This window comes from Lynx rufus, unplaced genomic scaffold (assembly GCF_022079265.1).
Source record: "Lynx rufus isolate CCGP_SWC_20201006 ecotype Redwood Valley unplaced genomic scaffold, mLynRuf1.p SCAF_6, whole genome shotgun sequence".
Lineage (NCBI taxonomy): Eukaryota > Metazoa > Chordata > Mammalia > Carnivora > Felidae > Lynx > Lynx rufus.
This window is the reverse complement of record NW_025814878.1, coordinates 74,247,223-74,269,753: the sequence shown is the minus strand read 5'-3', so window position 1 is coordinate 74,269,753 and position 22,531 is coordinate 74,247,223. Positions and strand designations below refer to the sequence as shown.

At 36.3% G+C, this 22,531-nt stretch overlaps 1 protein-coding gene across 1 annotated transcript in view; it reads right to left on the bottom strand.

Annotated features, from left to right (window-relative positions):
• Window positions 1-2,994: 2,994 nt before the first annotated feature.
• ELOVL4 (ELOVL fatty acid elongase 4) overlaps window positions 2,995-22,531 on the bottom strand; it is a 31,847-nt gene continuing 12,310 nt past the window's right edge. Inside the window, exons 2-6 of the mRNA XM_047102987.1 lie at window positions 11,383-11,570; window positions 10,136-10,216; window positions 8,612-8,783; window positions 7,477-7,604; window positions 2,995-4,228 (exon numbers count right to left, since the gene is read on the bottom strand). Coding sequence (XP_046958943.1) covers window positions 3,953-4,228; window positions 7,477-7,604; window positions 8,612-8,783; window positions 10,136-10,216; window positions 11,383-11,570 — 845 coding nt within the window. The 3' untranslated portion in view covers window positions 2,995-3,952. The remainder of the gene's footprint in view (window positions 4,229-7,476; window positions 7,605-8,611; window positions 8,784-10,135; window positions 10,217-11,382; window positions 11,571-22,531) is intronic.

The following is a 22,531-nucleotide window of genomic DNA, read 5'->3' as shown; positions in this document are numbered from 1 at the left end:
ATGTCCTGTGTAGATGTTTGATTACAATGTGACCTTCTGATAGCTGCATGAGATTATTATAATTAGGTAGATAGTTATCAAGTGATGTGTTTCAGCATGTATTTATTCTCAAAGGAGATACTACTTTAAGGACACAATCCTTTGGAGAACCTCACCTATGAGAAGGAGAAAAAGGTTCTGTTGGATTTCTATTTAAGACCAGATGGATCTTGAAGGAATAAAAGTATGAAGGAAATTTGTTCACGTGTGGACATGTAAACATGCTTTCATGTGGTAAAATGAAAAAGACAAAGAGAAAAGACCCAAGTTCTAGGCCTTTTTTTTTTTTAACAGGTAGAAAAAAGCTTATTTTCTCAAAGGAAAACCTAGAGTTATAAGTGCAAAAGAATACCAAGTTGTATCTCATATCATCCTTTACAAACCTAAAACTCCTATTAACGAATCACCATCTAAAGACAGCTGTTGACCACCTTCTTCATAACTCACATACTCTTTTAGTGATATATTCTAGAATCTTAGAATCTTAGTCTTCATCTGGTAATAGTTCTATACGTCAATTATAATTTTTCACATATCCCTTTGAATCCCCTTCAGGAACATAGTTGTGTTATAGCCTCCTATTTTTAAACTTAACAGGTGTGACTTCCCTCTATAATTTAGGAGGGAAATTAGGAAATTCCAGAGAGAATTAGGAAAACTAACTTCTAATACTTACATGATCTGGAGTGTTTTAAAACAATGAATTTGTTTACACTTCTCTGCCTTTTCATAACTATTTTTCTGGTTCAGATAGCATCAGCCTAAAATACCAAAGCTTAAGCATGGGTTCTAAAATACACTATTAAGAACTTGCTTTCCAAGATGATTTGCCAAAACTGCTTGCATGCTGAGGGGCAGGTGAACCATCTATTAGGCGGGTGTTATGTTCCTGGGGGAGTAGCTCAGAACCTCAGCTCTGCAGCCTTAGCCACCATCCAGCAGGATCCCAGTCTACGTCACGCAGGTCTGTAGTAAGCACTTGCCCTCCTACACAGTCTGTAGCCGTCTTTTTCTCGATAAGGACAGTGCCAGGAATTCAGCTGGCTGAACTTCAGGCTACAACAAGGCAAGAGCTGAGAGAGCGGGACAGTTCGGCATGCTGTCACATTCTCATCAAGGTGAGATTCAAAAGTCGGGTCCCAACTGTCAATATGTAATGCCTGGATTGTTGTATTATCAGATGGACCGGGCAGCAAAAATCACTTCCACCTCTATGTTCTCTTTCATTTCACATATGAATTGCATACATTGAATAAATCTGTAAGTTAAAATGTTCCTAATAAACTACAAACACTACATTCCATGTTCTAAAATGTGAATGTAAAAATCCATATGAAAATATTTTTGAATACCTAGGAAGCCTGTGGGGAGAAACAGAGAATGACTAAATTAATGGTGCTACAACTGAAACTAGTCATCAGTCACTGTCCATCAGAAAAACAGAGTCAAGAGTATCACAGAAAAGAGAAAAAAGAAGAGAGGCAGTCACTGATTATACTAGGAAAATGCACTGTCACATGCCTAAGGTATTGCTAGCCACTGCAAACATTAAAAACTTCTGTTTTCTGCGTAAGAAAACATTTCTTTCGTTAGTGACAAAGTTTTACCCAGAAGAGGATGCAATCCTCCTCCCCTGATTTTAGGTATGAGGCATGCAACTCAGTGTGATGACTGAGAAATTAGGAAAGCTACCAGAACGGCTGCACATCACATCTTAAAGTCATCCTAGATAAGGAATCTTATAAAGTGTAGAAAGAGCTGAATGATCTAATGTAAGAACATAAGAGCTCCTCCACTTTATTTTTGGAACCAAAAAACCCCGCAGCATGAAAAAGTGTTAAGCTAACATTTGAAGCAACAAATGGAAGGATCATTTAGAAGAAAATGGTATGTTTTATGTCTGGATCCAAAAGCTCTTCCAAAGGCAACTAATTTTTACAGTAAAAAATGCCACAATAAAAAAAGAAGCTTTTCACCAGAAGTTTTAGGCACCCAAGTTCTAATTTCACTTCTTTTCTACATTAGTAATTGGCAGTGGAAGAGAATTCAGAATACTAACAACTGAATCAAATAAATATTTAGCAGATAATTTACGTAATAAACTGATTAACAGAAAAAAATCATTTTTTTCCCACAGCAGTAGTATATTTATTGTGCTGAAATCAGGTAGCGGGGAATGAATAGGTCTGGGGAAGCAGTACAGAATGTTCACAAAGATTTACAAGTCTCCAGTCATTCCACACCAAGCAGCAAAGACAAAGGTGTTGAATCCTCTCAGGCCAAACTGTTATAAGTTTTGCAAATATTCTGTATTTCTCATGACTGCATGCCTTTGGGGGAAAAAGTGGGTAACTTTAATGCACAATAAATATGTTATAGTTTACAAAATATTCTGAAATAGTTTGTCTGCACAAACAGCATACATCCTGCACCATGCAGTTTTGACATGTTGAGATAGTTAAAATATTCATGCTTTTTTTTTTCTTTTGTCACATTTTCTCTTTCAATAATGATCCCTGGTCAACATCCCCTACCAATTCAACCTATGCAATAAGACAATGTACAAGTCTCTTTCCTAGTCTATTTCCAGTTGCTCATTTATATTACATAAAACACTTTATTTGTCAACAGCAAATTTAATTTTCTGGTTCTGACTACTCTTACTTTTATTCATTTTGTGTCTTAACAATTAACACCTTATAACAATCACACACTAAATTTAATGATCTTTAGCACCAAGGAGTCAAGAATATTGCCCCAAGATGGGTATACACTTCATATCTAGTTAATAAATAAGATCTTGCAACTTTGTCACAAGGAAAATATCACTCCAAAATTAAACACATTGAAAGAGAAGGATCGTTTCACGAAAAATTGGGTGTATGCTATTTGTAAAAAACGCAAAAAAAATACTAGCGGATTCGAAAGTTATTAAAATTTACATTAGAGGACTCCTTGATTTTTTAATTAAAATTTATTTAATTTTAAATGTTCTTTCCAACATAAGAGGTAGGTATATTTCCACATATGAAAAATCGGTAACAGCCACAAATCAAAACAAGGAAAGCCTGATAAAAATCAACATACTCTCTTCTAACAGCACATAAGTGTAACTCTTTTGTGATGTTACTAATAAAGACATGAGTTGTTTCATGTTCCAATCAGACAATAATCTTAATTTTCATAATATATTTCTGATAGTAACAAGAGTATTAAAAGGCTGCCTTTTCATCACAAAAATTGTTTCCCACGGTGATTTGTGCCGCAAGTCATGGTGACCTTTGGGTCGCTAGACAGGCTTTTACTGTAATTCTTTCTTATTTTCACCAACACCATCATCATCAAGCCTCTAAGAGTCTACAGAGATCATCAGGTTTTTTAAATTTAATTACAACCAAAAGGGTATATTCAGACTAGAGGTGGAGAGATTCGACCATTCCAGTCAGCAAATGAATCCAAATGTGCAAATTTTAAAGTATCTACAGTTCCAGCTTTGGACCAGAAAATGTTAGATAACTGATTTTCATCAGTAGGCGATAATAATTTAGCCAAAAAATTCATACTGTGTTTCTGTGATCATCAGACTGAAGAATGACTGTATATAAGATACATGAAAAATCTCATGCATTAGACAACAGATGTGAACAGAGGGAGAGCCTCCCAAGTCACATAATGATTGCTTTGGTCTGGACAACATCAAGGCTAATAAAAAAAAAATGTTTAAAATAAAACTTCATAAATAAAACATCCGGATATTGTATTTAACACTTTACTCTATCTAAAGGTTACTAATACATAGAGCACATTTGTCTTTTTCTCCCCACCCCAAACCCTCATTTGCTTCTTTTTCCCTGAAATTTTATATGAAATGGGAGCTTCCTCACTGTCAACAACAGTTAAGGCCCAGTTCAATTTACTCTCCTTTTGCTTTTCCATTTTTCTGCTTTTTTCCATTTTCTATTACTAGTTGTTTCTCTGATTTGCTCACACCATTTGCTGAAATACCATTCACAGCTGTTTTTCCAGCTTTTGCTTTCTTAGGCTCTTTGTATGTCCGAACATAGAAGTTAAGAAAGAGAAATATGAAGCTGATTGCATAGGCAATGAGAGCCCAGTGCATCCATTTGGGGAAGGGGCAATCAGTGTACAGAGACAGCGCTGTGTGCCCGATGGTCACGTGGAACTGAACCTGAAAAACAAAACAAAACCACAATGCAGGATACATTTACTGCAAATAGTAAATAACTTTTTTTTTTTAATTTTTTTTTTTAACGTTTATTTCTTTTTGAGACAGAGAGAGACAGAGCATGAACAGGGGAGGGGCAGAGAGAGAGGGAGACACAGAATCTGAAACAGGCTCCAGGCTCTGAGCTGTCAGCACAGAGCTCGACGCGGGGCTCGAACTCATGGACCGTGAGATCATGACCTGAGCCGAAGTCGGACGCTTAACCGACCAAGCCACCCAGGCGCCCCAATAGTAGATAACTTTTAACAACACCAGAATCCTCTGCCTGGCTAAGATAGGGTCTAATCTTGCCACACTGTTCAAAGTTTAATAGCTCTCGGGCTCCCACACCCAACTCCAGCTCCCTCTCCTTCCCTCAGGAAGGGCTTCCTGCCTTTTTGTTTTTTTTCTTTTTCTTTTCCTGACTTTTTTTGTTGTTTTTCCTGCTGGTACAAAGTACCTCCATCCAGCTGGCCCTCTCTATCCCATTCATCAGGGTTTTTGTTTTGTGTGCACTTTTTTCTTTAAAACAATTAAACCTATCTGGAATTCTTAACTTCTTGGTTGTCCATCTTTCCACTAGTATATAACTCCAGAGGGTAAGGCTATGTGTTGCTCCCTGAGGATTCCTGAGTCCTTGGCACAGGGTCTGGATTCAATGAGTATTTGTTGGATAATGCTGAATAATGTTATTAATGAGAGGGAATATCAATGGCCTAACAGAATAAAGTAAATGGTACCGTATGCCCTTTTTGATATTTGTTTTCCTCTCACATTTTAACTAATTTCTTTCCACAAAACTGTAAGCTGGTACAAATCCTTTTAAAATTGAAACTACCAAAAGGGTTTTTTATTTCTTACAAAATAGCACACAGGTAAAACTGCATTTGAATTAACACTATCCTTTACAAACTAAGATTTTTAGTAAAATTTAGTAGATATTTGAGAATAAGTGCAAAAAGAGAGAATCACTTTCAACTTTCAAAGTTTTTAAATTTTTTTTAATGTTTATTTATTTTTGATAGACAGTGAGAGAGAGACAGAGTGTGAGTGGAGGAGGGGCAGATAGAGAGGGAAACACAGAATCCAAAGCAGGCTCCAGGCTCTGAGCTATTAGCACAGAGCCTGATGTGAGGCTCGAACATCACAAACCACGAGATCATGACCTGAGCTGAAGTCAGACACTCAACCGACTGAGCCACCCAGGCACCCCCAACTTTGAAAGTTTTTAAAAGAAGAAAAGCCAGGGGCGCCTGGGTGGCTCAGTTGGTTAAGCGTCCAACTTCGGCTCAGATCGTGGTCTTGCAGCTCGTGAGTTTGAGCCCCGTGTTGGGCTCTGTGCTGACAAACTGCTCAGAGCCTGGAGGCTGCTTTGAATTCTGTGTCACCCTCTCCCTCTGTCCCCCTCTCCTGCTCATGTTCTGTCTCTGTCTCTCAAAAATAAATGTTAAAAAAAAAAGAAATTTTTAAAATAAAATAAATGAATAAAAATAAAAGAAAAGCCAAAAATTAAGAAGCTTTTTAATTCAGATAAGGCAAATCAGTTTAAATTCCAATATATCAATAAATGAATGACTCTCAGTAGAAGAATTATGAATTCCACAGTGTTAACAAGGGTTAGCTTTTTATAAGATTAACTGATATGACTGACTGTTATGAGAACTTCTGGCTTGAAAATACTGTGCTCTTCACAAAATTAACATCCTATTTGGAATGGGCAATTGTGGTTTCTCTTTTAAGCACAGCACTATCTAAGTTAATTATTATATAAATATTACTAAAATAATTTATTCCATGTAAGCCCTAAATTTATATCAGACTAAAGAACTTTAAATTCTCTAGGACAAAATCCAGATTTTCAGAAGTTTTGATTTCACACTGGTTCTTAGAACCTAAGTCACCAAAAGAGTATGTATGTATATAGGTGTGATCAAGTGTGGCATCACTCAAGGAGACTGTGGTGAAGACTCCAACAAAATAGATACAAAGTTCAGACGACTTCTGTCATCTCTTCATTTTCTTGTGACCATTTACTGATGACTGAGAAAAATGAATTACACAAACTATATAAACAGCTTAAACATAAACTGGAGGAAGCCTCCTGCAGCATTTTAGTTACAAATGAATCTTTCACACCCAGCATTCCCCAAAAGTTGTGTTTCCTGTTCGGCCAGCCAACTGTTTAGCAACTTAAAGCAGAGATGAATAATATTTCCAAATGTGATTCCACTGATAAATTGTGTACATGCTATGATTACAGCAAATTATAATAAATTCCAAGGCTTGAAGAATAGCTATCAGGTTGGTGTTGGATTTCCAGTTTGATTACTGGGCTAGCGCCTCTCTTTGAATGTTTCACTGATATATCCAGATGCTGCAAGAAGTCCCACTAGGCATATGTGCTGAAAATTGTCGCCTCTAAAGGCTAGCATTTGAAAAAACCTAGCTTTGCTCTCTAAGGACTATGTGTTAGGGAATTAAGAGGAGTTCTCTTGTCCTTATTCCTTTCCTTTACCCCACCCCTTCCTTGGTTCTGTACCTTCTCCTCAACTTTCATTCTCTAAACATATGGGCTCTGTTAACAAGGACTGAAAAATGGAACAGAAAACAAAATTCAAGCAAGGGCAGGATGAAGAGAGGTAATAGTAACATTTTAAATTAGAAAAAAATCACCTGAGAAAGAAGTTACACTATTTTTCTGGTCATATATGAGTTTATGTACTTTATGGTGTACTTCGAACATTTCTCTTAGAGAGACCAGAGTTGTGTTTAGCCTTTTAAGAGTATCTTAAAAGTTAGTGGCAGTGAAAACTAGGTCTATGAACAAGAAGCTCAGAGCTAAGCAGCCTCAACTCCCACATCTAGAGCACAGAGAAAGTCGACTTTGTAACAGAAAGTTGTCGAGGATAACTTAGCCCTTTAAAATTAGTAAATTCAGGGGTGCCTGGGTGGCTCAGTCATTTAAGGTTCAACTTCAGCTCAGGTCATGATCTCACAGTTCATGAGTTCAAGCCCCGTGTTGGACTCTGTGCTGACAGCTCAGAGCTTGGAGCCTGCTTCGGATTCTGTGTCTAACCTCTCTCTGCCCCTCCCCCACTAGCACTCTGTCTCTCTCTAAAATAAATAAACATTAAAAAAAAACTGCATTTAAAATTAGTAAATTCAAACATTTTCAGTGTTTCACCACAAAACTTTAGAAGCATTTCACTCACCAGCTGCAACATGGTCAAGTATCTTTTCCACCAAAGATATTTCTGAATCCATGGGCCAAATGCAGTTAACCCATAGTATGAGTACATAATCACATGGATGAAGGAATTCAGCTGTGCTCCAAAAAATGCTTCAGAAAAACAGAATCACAAGATACAGAAAACTTTAGTAGGCAATAAACCATCTGAACATAAAATAAATGAATCCACATTATTTTTTAACATTTAATCTTGGGTACAGATTAGGAATAAAAAACGGAAAACATTTCAGATCATGCTAGGTATTTTTAAAGTTTAGACTCAGGCTTTTAGCATATTAAAAAAATGAGTGTTCTTCAAATGCAAAGGATTCAAAGTGGCAAGGTTCCAAATGGAGCACCCCAGTGGCTTCAGTATGCCCTAATATAGAACTACTACCTATATTATTTTTCATGCTTGGGGAAAAAAGTCATGGTACATGTAATTGTATAAGTAGATTTTTAAAGCCTCATTATTGCCTTTAGATGTGCCCATAAATATATCTACGAAAAAATCGTACTTATTTCTTACTTTCCTAACAGTTTTAAATGAAAATACAAGGTGAACTGTACTACTGTAATAACCTGTACCCTGGGTCTCCAACACAGCAATAGTCTGTTTCCAGCTCAGTGATGTAAATCATCTTCAATCTACATCTGAAAAGCTGAAGACAGATCTTGGACAAACTGTGAATCCAGATCCTCTTTAACAAGGCTATATATGACTTCCTTTGAGTAAGATCCAACAGGTTCATTTAAGGCCTGTTTTAGAGCAGGAATGGGCTCTGGGCTTGGACTGGAGACAGAACCTTCAAACTCAGGAGTTACAGCTTAGTACCCTTTGAATCAGAACAACTACAATTGCTTATCAAAATATCATTTGCCACATTTAAGATTAGTTTATGCTTATCTCTGAGACAAATCTTTAGGAATTTAAGTAGCGACAGATAAAAAGCTAAAGCTTCACTTTGTTCAAATTTCTTTAAAATGAAATTAACACAGAAATAATTAACCATGAAAGTAAGTTAAAGACCAAGTCAAATTTCCAGCTTATAATTACTTTTCCACACAACACATTTATATAACTTAATATATGCAGATATGTTCCTGAAAATGCTCACCTTGTCCCCCGGCGACCCACTTAATTCCAATCCACCACAGTGTAAACATTGTACAGTGATGATATACATGAAGGAAAGAGACTTGGTTGTTTTTCTTCCTCAGGATAAAAAATACGGTGTCCAAATACTCAACCCCTTTAGATACAAAGTACCACCACAGAGCAGCAGCTATCTGTACAAAAAAAAAAGGGGGGGGGGAGCATGTTATAAACACCAGAGTGACACTGTATTATATGGCTTTCTATTCATTCTTAGTCCTAAACAATCTTCATTGCACAAAATGTATGAGGCATAGAATCATTTTGCCTAAGTAGGTGTGAAACCTAGGCATCTCTCCGTAAGGGGGGGGGGCGGGCGGGGGAGATGAGAAAGAAAGGGTCCAAGGCTATATCTACACAGTGGCAACAGTTTAGGGAAAATTTCTAGTCTGCTACATAGCGAGATGACCTGAAGTACCAAACTGCTGAACACAGAGCCGTAAACACCTTCACACTACTGTTTTTCAATATGGTAGAGAAACAGAGATAGTTACTTTGTAAAGGTTATTTCAGATGTTCATGCTTAGCCTATATTAAACTTCAGATATTCTTGCAAGTATGTTTGGGTAGCTCCTGTCTCTGTTAGTGTCTGTCTGGCACTTTAACATGTGCAACAAAGTAAATACCTAATCATAGCATTTAGTATTAGGCAGTAAAATCTTTAAAGTAGTGAGTTGAAACAAACAAATGAACAAAAGTAACAAATATTTCCTAGGTCATAAATATAATCCTACTTACATGAATAAGTCTTTTCTTTTCCTGGGCTCTAATTAAGACACCAGATGGTGCAGAAAGATTATGTTACATGCTGAGATTAAGGATCCAAGGATCCAGTGAGAGGTGACCTCTGTAAATGTTTTAAAATATTTTGCAAGAATCCTACTATAATAGTAACCTAGACTCAACTTTTTTTATATTAAGTATTTTCTCTGATACGTATCCTATGTACCAACAACAAAGAAGACAGTACATAACTGAACTGTTTATAAATCTTTTGTGTGTCAAAGGTGACTGGAAAGTAAAATATGGGAACATTATATTATCAATGCTTTATTTTTCTGCAAATATAATAAAAACTGAGTTTATGCCTATACAGATTGTGCTATGCTTAATTTACTAAACATTACATAGTTTATAAAACATTTGTTTTCCCTCAGGCTCTTAACAAATGAATTAGACTCTCTTTATAAGTTTCTATTCTTGACTGGAACCAACAAAACTCCAAAATGTCATCTTTACACTAAACATGGAATTTTCTAAGTACTGCATTCTGGTAATCCAGAAAAAATGCACTCTCCCACAGCCAAATGGGACATGATGGCCATGAAAATATTTTCAGTTATATGCTTTTAAAGAAACGCACAGCTTTACTCTGACACACCACAATCCTATCCACTTTTGCCACTCTACAAAAGTACATTTTCAGAGTGGAGATTATAAAATTAAACCCACTTCTACTGACAAATGGTATTTTTAATGTACTTACCCTAACTTCATGAACATTATCAGAATAATCCACACTCTGGCAAATATAGCTATATCCTGCATTATATGATCCCATGAATAACTGGAAAAAAGGGGGAATAATATTTAAAGTAAAGTTTTAGTAGATACAGAATTTTAAAAACTCTAAATACAATATGCAACCTTTCAAATTATTTTAAAAAGCAATATTGTCTAAAAAATTCAAATGCATTAAACATTTAATGTACTAGAATTTCTAAAATTTGCTGTGTGTCAAGTTACTCTTAAATTGAAATCTAAATTAAAAATCACCAGTAACTCATTGACTGAGGCTTCAAATCTATCTACTTTATAATATTAAGAGAATTTTTGATTAACTGTGACTCAGATCTAAGCGTGACACTGATTTCTTGCTCCAGAGTGGTTTTTATCTAACAAATGAGGTCAAAGTATCTAACTAAGTTAAACAAAAATTGTTATGAAGTTGAGATTCTATAGGCTAAGTTGTCAAAGATTTCTTTAAAAGAGAGTACTGTTTATTTTCCTAGCCTCACCACTCCCATTCTCTGGGTTCATACAGACTTTTAATAAGGAGTCTCTTTGGAAACAAAATCCTTCTACTCTTACAACTTAAAAAATGCCTGTGTCGATCTAGCCTTTAGGATTTCTTTCCAGAATGTCAGGGAGCATTTGCTGGTGACCAGAAAAGTACATGATGATTAACAGTGTGTAACAGTTAACTCATTTTAGTTGCAACCCAAAATATAATGACATAATGTAATAGGATTTCACTTGAAATCAGTATTTTACACCTGCATATTTTAATCTGTTACCAAATCTGAAACTGCTGAATAAGAATTATAAATAAACAACAGCAACTATTTACTGACTATTTAATATGTGCCAACACTATCAAAAATTATTTCACTTATTTCTGACCTAGAAGGCAGGTATTATTCCCATTTTACAGATGGAGAAAATGAGTCTCAGAAAAGTTAAATAACTTTTAGTGTCAGAACAGTTAATAAGGGTTATCTTGGAATCTACTGTGTCTGCTTCAAAATTCCATTTTAAAACAACTGTTCCATACTTTCTGTATATTTCATATTTTTGTTACCCAAACATGAAAAATGTCAAGAATACAAAATTTACCTTTTAGAGTAGCTAACGGTTATCTTGGGGTACAATATTACATGATGGTTTTACACATTCTAATTTCTTAATTTCCAATAACCCTGGGGAATTACAAGGTGACTTTAGTAAACCTACCTCTCTGAAGATAAAAAGGTTAAGCAAAACCATCCCAAAATTATAGACAATGAGTACTAAGCGCATCTGGAAAGGTTCTCGGTCCTTCATCCATTTTGGACCCAGCCACACGAACAAGAGATAAAAAGTACTTATACAAAGTGTAGGCCATGGAGACTGCATCAGAGGCCAGTTCTCCACACGTTTATCTACAGAAAGAACAAAGTGATATTAAATTCATTAAACAATACATTCTTTTGAAGTGAATTTCTCAGGAATTATAATATTTCAACTTAGCTTTTTTCCTAATTTGACCAAATGCAAGTCATTTTTCTCTGAGTCACAACAAAAATACATGGCATTAAAACCAAAGAAATGAGACCAATTCCTGTGAGTAGCTTTTGAAAATTATGTTTCACTCCTATGGCACACATTAAGTTTTATAGAGAACCTAGAGAACAAAGACAAGAAATCAACCTTGCTAAAAACACAGAACAAGCTGGGGGTGAAAAGTTAATGAAAGACTTCATAGACAGAAAATAAATTTTTTTAAACGTTTATTTATTATTTTTGAGAGTCAGACAGAGTGCGAGTGGAGGAAGAACAGAGAAAGAGGGAGACACAGACTCTGAAGCAGGCTCCAGGCTCCGAGCTGTCAGCACAAAGCAACGATGCGGGGCTCGAACTCACGAATCGTGGAATCATGACCTGAGCTAAAGTCAGACGCCTAACAGACTGAGCCACCCAGGCGTCCCAGAAAATAAATATTTTAAGGAGAAACTTGTCATTCATATCAAACATATGAGATTTATCAGAGCAGTTTGGAAGCTGCTCCCTCCCTACCTAAAGCAAAGCAGGAAAAAATAGCAAACTGAAGAGGTGGAGCAATGCAAGCAATTGCCTGGCATATTTTTGGACACTAAGACAAGAGTATAGTTATATTTGTGTGATTAAATTAGGGGGGACTACAGTTCTCTAATTTATTTAAATGGAAATCACCATATCCAAATTATTTCCATTATATTCAAGACATTGAATATAACCAACTTATGAGCTCTTCTCTAAAGCTATAAGCATTTACTTCACATATGTGCAAGTATTTCATCTAAAATGAGTCAATTGTCCTTAATATTCAGATATGCAACCTTGAATCAATTTTACAATAGAGCTCTGCCACAAGTAACATTTCTAAGAGAAGCATGATAATGAAATACAGGGCTAACAAAGATTAATATTCTAATAAATTATAAAAAGTGAAATTTATATTTCTAAAGGCTAACCAGTATTTTACAGGTTGTGAATCTAATGTCTAGTTTATGCTTGGTAATGCAAAACATTTCCTTGTTCCATGCTGAAGAATAGGATGTACTTTTAAAATAGCAACAACAAAAAAATCCTGTCTTTCAATCCATTCCTAAAATCTAGCCTGAATAAATTTAACTTAATTACTCATTAAAATATCCCACCATTTAAAATGTCAGTTTTACTCAGACTATATATGCAGAAGAGTTCTGGATTAGATAATTAGGTTTCAAAATAACTTACTTAAAATTAGTCTGTTTCTATACACTATTGATAGAAAATAAGATAAAAGGAAGGAAATGGAAGTAGAACAATGTTTAATAACATAGTCTCCCAAGTCAGGAAGTGACATAATAACTATGGTTTCTACGAAATAAGAGTTGTTAGAAAGATGGGCTAGTGACTTGAAAGAAAAACACATATGAAAACAAGAAAAAACAAAAACTAATTTTATTTCAGAGTTTACAGGAGAGGCTTACTATCTACTAATGGAAATTATGGTTCTGCCACTCAAATCAAAACATATTCCAGCGTTAAAAATAAACTAAAACACAAGACAGGAGAAAATAGTCCTCTTATAAAGAGGGTGGCTTAAAAGATGAGTGGCTGACTTTTGTTGAAGGCACCGTGCCACAATGGTCTTATCACTGATTGTCTGCTTTTCTTTAATATTGTCATATTATCCTGCTATGACCATATCTTTCTATGCCAAAGTCCCCCCTTAAAACATGGCATATTTATCGACTTAGATATTTATTTCCTATAGGAAAAAAACTTAATACAAATCCCTAAATCCTAGTAGCTTGTGGTGTCCTATTCCTTTCTAGAAACTGGAGGGCAGACATTGTTTTTCCAAGTGTTTGAAACAAAGAGCAAAAGGTGTCTGTTATGAGATAATCCACATAGCAAAGAAAGGAAGATAACTTCATCTGAAAGGAGATTCTAATTTCTAACATCACAGATTATATCACACTCTTATCACACACCGAATTCCTGCTGATTTCAAAGTTAAGTTCTGAACAAGTAGAAAGCAATTAGAGAAAAAGGTCCAAAAATTTTCCCCAAATCAAGAATGAATAAAAATGTTCATTCTTTTTGATATATAGTGTGGGTAGCCTGTACCATTCTCTTATTCAACAGAGAAGTTTAAAGAGAGAACTAAGAAAGACACCGAGAGGAAGGGACACAAGTAAGAAGCTGGAGATCTGACAATATGAAACAACAGAGGCCAACATAAGAGTAAAAAGGTGGAGGGGAGTAGGTAAGAAATAACAGAGATACTAGAAAAGGCATTTGAGAGTCTATCAGTAAACAGATGGGCTGAGTTTTAATATCAGCTCTGCTACCATTTAAGGGCACCATCTGTCTTCATCCTGTTCATCTATAAAACCTATTGGAGAGAAAGGGAACTAGATTAGTATTTCCCCAACTTTAATGAGAAAAACAATCACGGGGAGGGAAAGCATAGCTTAAATGCAGGTTCTGACTCAGCAGGTCTTGGATATAGTCCACTTATTAGGAAGATTCTGCATTTTCTAGGAAGCTCCAATGGATGCTATGTCAATATTCCATGGCCCATCCTCTGAGTAGCAAGAAGCTACACAATCTCTTAGGGTTTTTTTATTTTAATTTCTGAAAGTTGTTACTTTTAAAAAATGATAATTAGGAAGAAGAATGAAACTTAAGGTGAGGAAAACTGGGTCCAAAAAATGGGCAATTTTCACTGGTCAGGGAACACATTTTGCATGCCAGAGTACCCGACATTTCTATTCCACTGCGGCACTCATCACACTGTCCTATACCTTCTTTTAAAATGCAATGTCCCTGAAGGCAGGGGCTGTGTCTTTCATTCGTGTACTGCAATGCTCATGAGGGTGCCTAAACAACATTTATTTGATACATAAATTATGAGTGGTTGATTTGTTTTTCCATTTTAGTCCTTTATTCTTGATACCTTCAAATGAAATCCAACAGTACATATACTGATATTCCAGGTTTCTTCAGTGCCCAGCAACCCTTTCCACAGCTCCTCCCAGATCCTCCTCTATGGGACATATAACTTGAACCCAAGTCAGCACTTCAACCCAGTATTTAGGGGTAAATGTGTGCTCTCTCTCTCTGCCTCAATGTCTTTACTTCATTGCTTTCTCCAGGGAAAAAAGGCAATGCCTCCCATTTCTATATCCAACATTGCAAGTCATGTGTTCATTTAGCAACCACTTAACAAAACCATCTTCAGACTATAAAAGTCCATAGTTCACACCGTATCTTTCTCAAAATAGCCCACCAGTTCACCAGGGTCAGAAAGCCCTCAAGAATTCCACCTGCAATAAGCATTATGGAAGTTGTAGTAACTGTCAGCAATCTGAACACAGCATCACAACCCCCATCCTATGGTGATATTTGCATATCTCTCCATGTCTCTGCAGTTACTTGTGTCTTTCTAAATTTATTTGCATAAATATTTCCTTTAGTACTTCTGACAAGATGCGTATATCCAATACTTCTTTTACTTGTTCCCTTTTCCACTAAAAAGAATGAAGTGAGTCACAATAGTGTCATACAATAATATGAAAATTCACGATTACTAACAGGTCCCCCACACAAGTCTTGAGCAAGAAAAAAAAAAAAGAAAGAAACGAAAAGAAAAGAAAGAAAAAAGATGTAGAGTTAGAACAGTAAAAGAAGATCATGAATACTAAAGCTTTTATTTATTTTATATAATCTTAAAATAATGAATTATCCAGCCTGTCATTAACTCAAATGTTTCAATAACATTTTTACATGTTGCCTCTCTTCTAAGAAAGACGTGTACATCTGCTTAGATTCTTTGTTTTTTTCCAGTTCTATTGAGACATAATTGACATACTTCACTATGTAAGTATAAGGCATACAGCATGATGGTCTGATTTACATATATTGTTAAATGATTACCACAATAGGTTCAGCTAACATCTATCTTTTCATAGATAAAACAGAAAGAAAACAATAATAGGGAAAAAATGGTTTCCTTGTGATGAAAACTCCCAGGATTTACTCTCATAACAACTTCCATGTGTATCATACAGCAGTGTTTGCTACAGTCATCATGTTGTACATTACACCCCTAGTGCTTATTTATTTTATAACTGGAAGTTTGTGCCTTTTGACCACCTTCTTCTAACACCCCCTTCCCCCTTCCCTTGGTAAGGACACATCTGATCCCTTTTTTTGAGTTTTGTTTATTTGTTATAAACAGCATATTTTAAGGGTAAATTAAATCTTCTATTCATTTGAGTTACACTGAATCTAAGTGTAGATTACACACATTAGAGTAAATGATGACATATTTCCAATATGCTGTCAATATCCTAATTCTACACAGTTGTGGACGGGAATTCACACCATGAATTTATTAGGAAAAAAACAAGAGAGAAAACAATTCAACTGAAATCCTATTCCTCCTGCCACCACTGAAGTCAAACTGTCATCAAGGAATACCCAAGATTCAAATGGGTTTTATATAACATTCTTAGAAATTCTCTATTTGTACAGTTTGGGGGGAGGGGATCAATATGGCACAAATATAAACTGACTCTAGTTGACTTGTCAAATTGTCTTATTTTTATATTTTATATCTAAGTTTATTAACATGTTTATGCCTCCATGTCTTAGTGATTTTGCTCTTATTTTGAGCTTATCAACAATTTTAAGCCATTTGTGTTACATGTAAACCTTTACCTAAAGGAGGGCTGTACAATTTTAGATTTAGATATGATCTCTTTATATTAAAAATGAAATTCAGAGAAGTCAAGAGCCTCATGTAGCCTAGCAGGTATTCGAATACCACTCAGTTTTCACGTCCATTAATTTTAAGAGAGATGATTTCCATCAATTTGATACCAATACCAAATTTTGGGTACAAATGGTATGTTAACATAGAATTGTGACTATCAATCATGTTTCTTTAAGGGAAAGAAAATAAGAGAGACCTACAAAAGTTCCCTTAGTAGAAAGAAGGACAAGAGATAATCACACTAAGTTTCATACTTTTTTAGGTGCTACATCTAACACACCTGGTCTAGGATCATGAATGCTTTGGAAGCCATAACACAAAGAAAGGTGGGAAAAAACTAAGGATGTCCAGCCTGGAGAAAAGAAAGAGGACTCATCAAACACTAAAAAACCTAAAGAGAGCTCAGATTTATTCTCTAATTCCATAGAATTAGAACCAATGAAAAGAAGTTTTAGGAAGCTGAATTACACCTGAATTCAGAAAATTTCTAAGAACTTAGTCTTTCTTTTTGTAAGAAGAAAGAGCTGTCTTCTTTGGCAATGAGTTCCTTATCCTAGTTTTAAATTAAATTTAAGCGAACCTAGAGCTAAGCATTGTAGCACATCAAGTTCAGGAGCAAGAGACTATTTTAACAATAAGAATTACTAAGATACATTATCTTAACTCTTTCAGACCCTTAAGAGTTAATTTTTTTCCTCAAGAAATAGTTTACATTTAGAACATTTTGATTGTTTCATAAAGCTCACACCAAGTGAGAATGATTTATTTACAAACATTCGTTCAGTCAGTAATCATAAAATTTTATTTGTATTAAAAGGTCATGTAATAGTTACACAACTGTATGTGTCAAAACTCACACACTGTTAAATAAAAAGAGTTAGTTTTATTATGTGTAGATTATACCTTTACAAATGGGAGGTAAAATGGTCTATCTGAAGTGGAGCTTCCTTCAAACATGCTACACCAACAGGTTTTTATTCTTAACCTGATCTGTATCTTAAAATCACACAGCATGATGGATACATAGAATAGACTTTGAAGTGAGACTCTCCACCCCTTCTGAGCTAAGTGATTTGGGGAAGGTAGTCTGGTTCCTGACCTGTCAAAACTCATTTACTAGAAAAGGAGACAGACATAAAAAATCTATTGCTTTGCAGGACAATGAGCACAATATAAGAGAAGACAGTTAAGAACAGTGGTAGGACAGGGGACAAGATGGACTGCAGGGATAGACATCTGAATTGTTTCTTGAAGGAAAGAAGAGGAATTTGCCAAACAGAGAGAACGAAGGCCTTCTTACAGACAGAAACATATGTATAAAAAGCCCCAAATCAAGAAATAACACATTTATTCTGAAAACTAAGCAGGCCTGAGGTAGAGGATATTTACAAAGGAAGATGGCAGGAAATGACTGGAGACTTATGGGTCAGATCAGACCTAGGAGAGTCTTACAAGCTATGCTGAAGAGGCTAGAATCTGTCTGGTAGATAATGGAGAGATGCTTAATTGGTTAAAAATAGGGGATCACGTTTAGCTTATAAAAAATAATGGCAGAAGCAGTGGGAGATGGACTGAAGGGGAAGAGGATACATCAAGAGGCAAGGAAACCAGTTGGATCAGTGGTTCTCAAACATCTCTGTTGCCAGGCCACCCACATAAGAACCATCTGCTTGTTAAAAGTATAGATTGTTGGGCCCCACCCTAGATCTACTGAATCAAAATCTCCATGGATAGGGCCAGGACTGTGATCTCAATGTTCCTCTGGTGATTCTGGTGGGCAGTCAGACTTGGACACCACTATAATGCAAGAAATGATGGAAACCTGAATTAAGAGGGCTGCACTGGTGATGAACATAGGCAGACATGAAAGTAATCTCTACAGACGTGGTGACTGATGCAGATGTAAGAGCTAAGGGTGAAAGAAAATTCAAAAGTACTCCCAGATTTCTGGCATGGCTGGTGGCAGAAGTGGTGAAACCATGATCCTGGCCAGAGCATAAAAGGAGAGGAACAGATCTGGAAGGAGATCCAGGACAGAGCATAAAGGAAGAGAAATGAATCTGGAAGGAAATGACCAGGTGACTTTTTAAACATCCTGTGTCTGAAGTACTTGTGTGTGTCTGAAGTACCTGGGTGGACGTATCCAGTAGGCCTTGTGGCTGCAGAGAACTACCAGGGTTACAGACACATGGAAGAGTCACTGGCAATGTGACTCACTCACATCGAGTTTGAGGTCACAAGGGAAAGAGCATGTGGAATGAGAGAATAAAATGAACAAGGAATGAAGCCTGGGGAACACTTAAGGGAAGAGTGGGAGAAATGGAAGTGAAGCAACCGGAGAAAAAGGAAAGGAGAGTAAGATGTTTCCAAAAGGATGGGGTAAGCAACAGACACTTACAGATGGAGAATCAACTGTTCTTTTCTTTTCAATCAGGAAATAGTAACTACTTCACAGGTTGATGTGTGATGATTAAATGTAATTTCAGGAATAAGCTGAGTCCCTCCCATTAAAAGTCAAGTCCTGAGGTGCCTGGGTGGCTCAGTCAGTTAAGTTTCTGACTTCAGTTCAGGTCATGATCTCACAGTTTGTGAGTTTGAGTCCCGCGTCGGACTCTGTGCCGACAGCTCAGAGCCTGGAGCCTGCGTTGGATTCTGTGTCATCCTCTCTTTCTGCCCCTCCCACACCTGCACTCTGTCTCTCTCTCAAAAATAAACATTTAAAAAAAAAAGGTTTTTTGGGGCGCCTGGGTGGCGCAGTCGGTTAAGCGTCCGACTTCAGCCAGGTCACGATCTCGCGGTCCGTGAGTTCGAGCCCCGCGTCAGGCTCTGGGCTGATGGCTCAGAGCCTGGAGCCTGCTTCCGATTCTGTGTCTCCCTCTCTCTCTGCCCCTCCCCCGTTCATGCTCTGTCTCTCTCTGTCCCAAAAATAAATAAACGTTGAAAAAAAAAAATTTAAAAAAAAGGTTTTTTTTTTTCTAAAGTCAAGTCCTGCGATGTCTTCTATGCCTTTTCCTGCTCTAAAGTTCTCTAGATTGCAAATATTGACTCTCAAGTCAGCCTACCAACACTGGAATCCTAGCTCTCTAATTTACTAGGTAAATACATTGAGCAAGTCACTTAAGTCTCTCTGGCTTTATGGATGATAACAGCGTTGTTGGCAGGAATAAGATATTGCTATATGTATGGTGCCTGACACAGAATAAGAGTTCAATAAGTGTTGGCACTGTCATTATTATTGATAATAATTAAGCCACTAAATCCTCTTTTCCAAGAGAAGAGCTTAACCAAATGAAAGGGAAAATACCATCAATAATAAATTGTATAAGAGTTTAAACTGAGAAAACAGAACATTTTTATAACTTATATACTGAGAAGACAGCACATTCTATAATTTATTCAGGAGAACAAATACATAACAAGTCTAACTTTGCATTTTGAATTATTTAGAGGCTACTTTAAAGAACAAAACCTCTTTTTTAATAAAGTGTAAACCAGAGGTGCGTGGGTGGCTCAGTTGGCTAAGCCTCTGACTTCGGCTCAGGTCATGATCTCACAGTTCATGGGCTGGAGCCCCGCATCAGGATCTGTACTTATAGCTCAGAGCCTGGAGCCTGCTTCGGATTCTGTGTCTCCCTCTCTCTCTGCCCCACCCCCACTCGTACTTTGTCTCTCTTTGCCTCTCAAAAATGAATAAATGTTAAAAATATTAAAAATGAAAGAAAGAAAAAAAACAAAATGTAAATAAATAATATGGATTTAATTTTCATAAATAACAAAATATTCATAATCCAATAGTTTTGAAGTAATCCAAGTCCTTTATAAACCTCTACTTATACACAAACAACTGTAATTAATTCTTGTAATTGATTTTTCTTAAAGCTTCTTAGAATTCAGGTTTCTACCAATCAAAATGAACTTTATTTCCCAAGTAGTCTAAGCTAGTTATCATCTTCCAAAATAAAAAGCAGTAAAATTTTTAATTTTTAGGACATACAAATTTCTAGAATTAACAAAAGTGAGCACAAGACTAGGAAATAATTCTAGTCAGGTGATGACTTAGGAACACACATGGAATAGAGGGAGTGTGGTACAGGGACAAGGGACAGGACTTGAATTAAGAACACCTGGATCCCAGGTCTATCTATGTGCTAGCCCCATGACTTAACACCTGAAACTGTTGGAGCACACTTTCCTCTTATGTAAAATGGGGGTAATAATAAAATTACCCAAATCACAGAGTTGCTTTGAGGCTCAAATTGATAACCCTCTGTAAGAAGCCCCTCCAACATTAACTCGTTTTTTATTTTAAAAGTATTAAATATGTATTTCTTTTGAAACCTTTAAAGCACACTGTGATTACCTCTATTATACCATGCAACTGTCCGTTTAGTCTGTTTAAGCACATCCCACACAGACTGGGCAGGGGCAGTATTGTTATTTCTATAGCCATAAAGGCTTGTTAACAGTGGATGTACCCAGCAAATGGCTGAAGACTAGTGGACTGGATGAAGGCCGCAAAGTGTCTGCAAAATAAATATTATTATTATGGCTACTGCTATTGTGAGAATAGACATTCAAGACATTTCTCAACAGCCCTTTTGATTCAGTTAAAATGAGCAAGAGTTATTGATCAATATGGTTCTAAAAGGTATACAAAGTCCCTGCTGGGGTAAAAAAACAACTAAATATTCTATAAAAATCCATGCCATTGTTTGTTTTTCTTAAACATATTTTTAAAGCAATCGTTTAGGAACATTTGTAAGTCTTCTTTTTCAATATTAGTACAAAGTAGCAGATTATCAAAGAAATTAAGAGTCCTCCATTCCCTTGCTATTCCAAGTGTGGTACACCAGCAGAAAAGTATCTCCTGGGAGCTAATAGAAATGCAGCATTTCAGGGGCGCTTGAGTGGTTCAGTCGGTTAAGTGTCCAACTTCAGCTCAGGTCATGATCTCACTGTTGGTGGGTTCAAGCCCCGTGTCGGGCTCTGTGCTGACAGCTCAGAGCCTGGAGCCTGCTTTGGATTCTGTGTCTCCCTCTGTCTCTGCCCCTCCCCCACTCGCACTCTGTCTCTCTGTGTCTCTTGAAAATAAATACATGTTTAAAAAAATTTTAAAGAAATACAGCATTTCAGGCCTCATTCCAGGACTACTAAGCCAGAATGTGTATTTTAATAAGATTCGCAGGTGATTTACACATTAAAATCTAAGAAGAACTGCTCTAGTTTACTCATAAACGTGGGCCTATTTTATATTAAAATCCAGTCATAAAAGCTTGGTTTATTTATTTGTTCCTAGAGTCTACCTGAATCACTTTATTTTCCTTTTAACAACATCTACATCTGTTTAACCTGCCATAAACAAAAACACACGCCTACCAACCAACTAGAGATACTGAGTAGCTTTGGGAGTATATTCAAGACATTGAGAAGTATGTACTATATATTTTCCAAAACTATTCATCCTTCTTTAATAAGTTAGAACCAACAGCTGCGAATCAATACCATTTTTTACACCTGTATACTAACCACTAATATACAAGTAATATTGTTAAAAATCCATTTGCCTTTACTGACTACACAAAAATAATAGTCAACGTCACACCGTACACTAGAGGAACCCCAGAGGGAAACCGCAGACTTTTTCTTAATGAGGTAGTCAATGTCTTCCTCCATTAATTATAAAGGTCATGAGGGCCAGGGCCACAGTCTTTATTCCTTGATGTATCCATATAACAATGCTTAGGATACAAGTGCCCTCAAACATTTGTTAAAAAGAAAATTTTTAATGAAAAATGTAGGTAACTGTTGTCAAGAAGACTTTGAGAAGGATTTTATCTCTATAATAGGGGTAAACCAAATAACAGCATAAGGCCTTTTCTGGATTCTAGTCTAACATGTGATGCTTAATATATTCTCCAAGCCAAGTAAGGTTTTGGGTGTCAGTGAGATGAAGAAGGCAGAACTAGAGGAGAAAGGGTCTGTATACAGCTGGATACAATGGACAGGTAACAATCCAAGATAAACTCTGGAAGTAAAACACAGATTCTGAAGGCACTGCGTGAAGGAAAGTGTAGTACGTTCCCATTGAGTCAG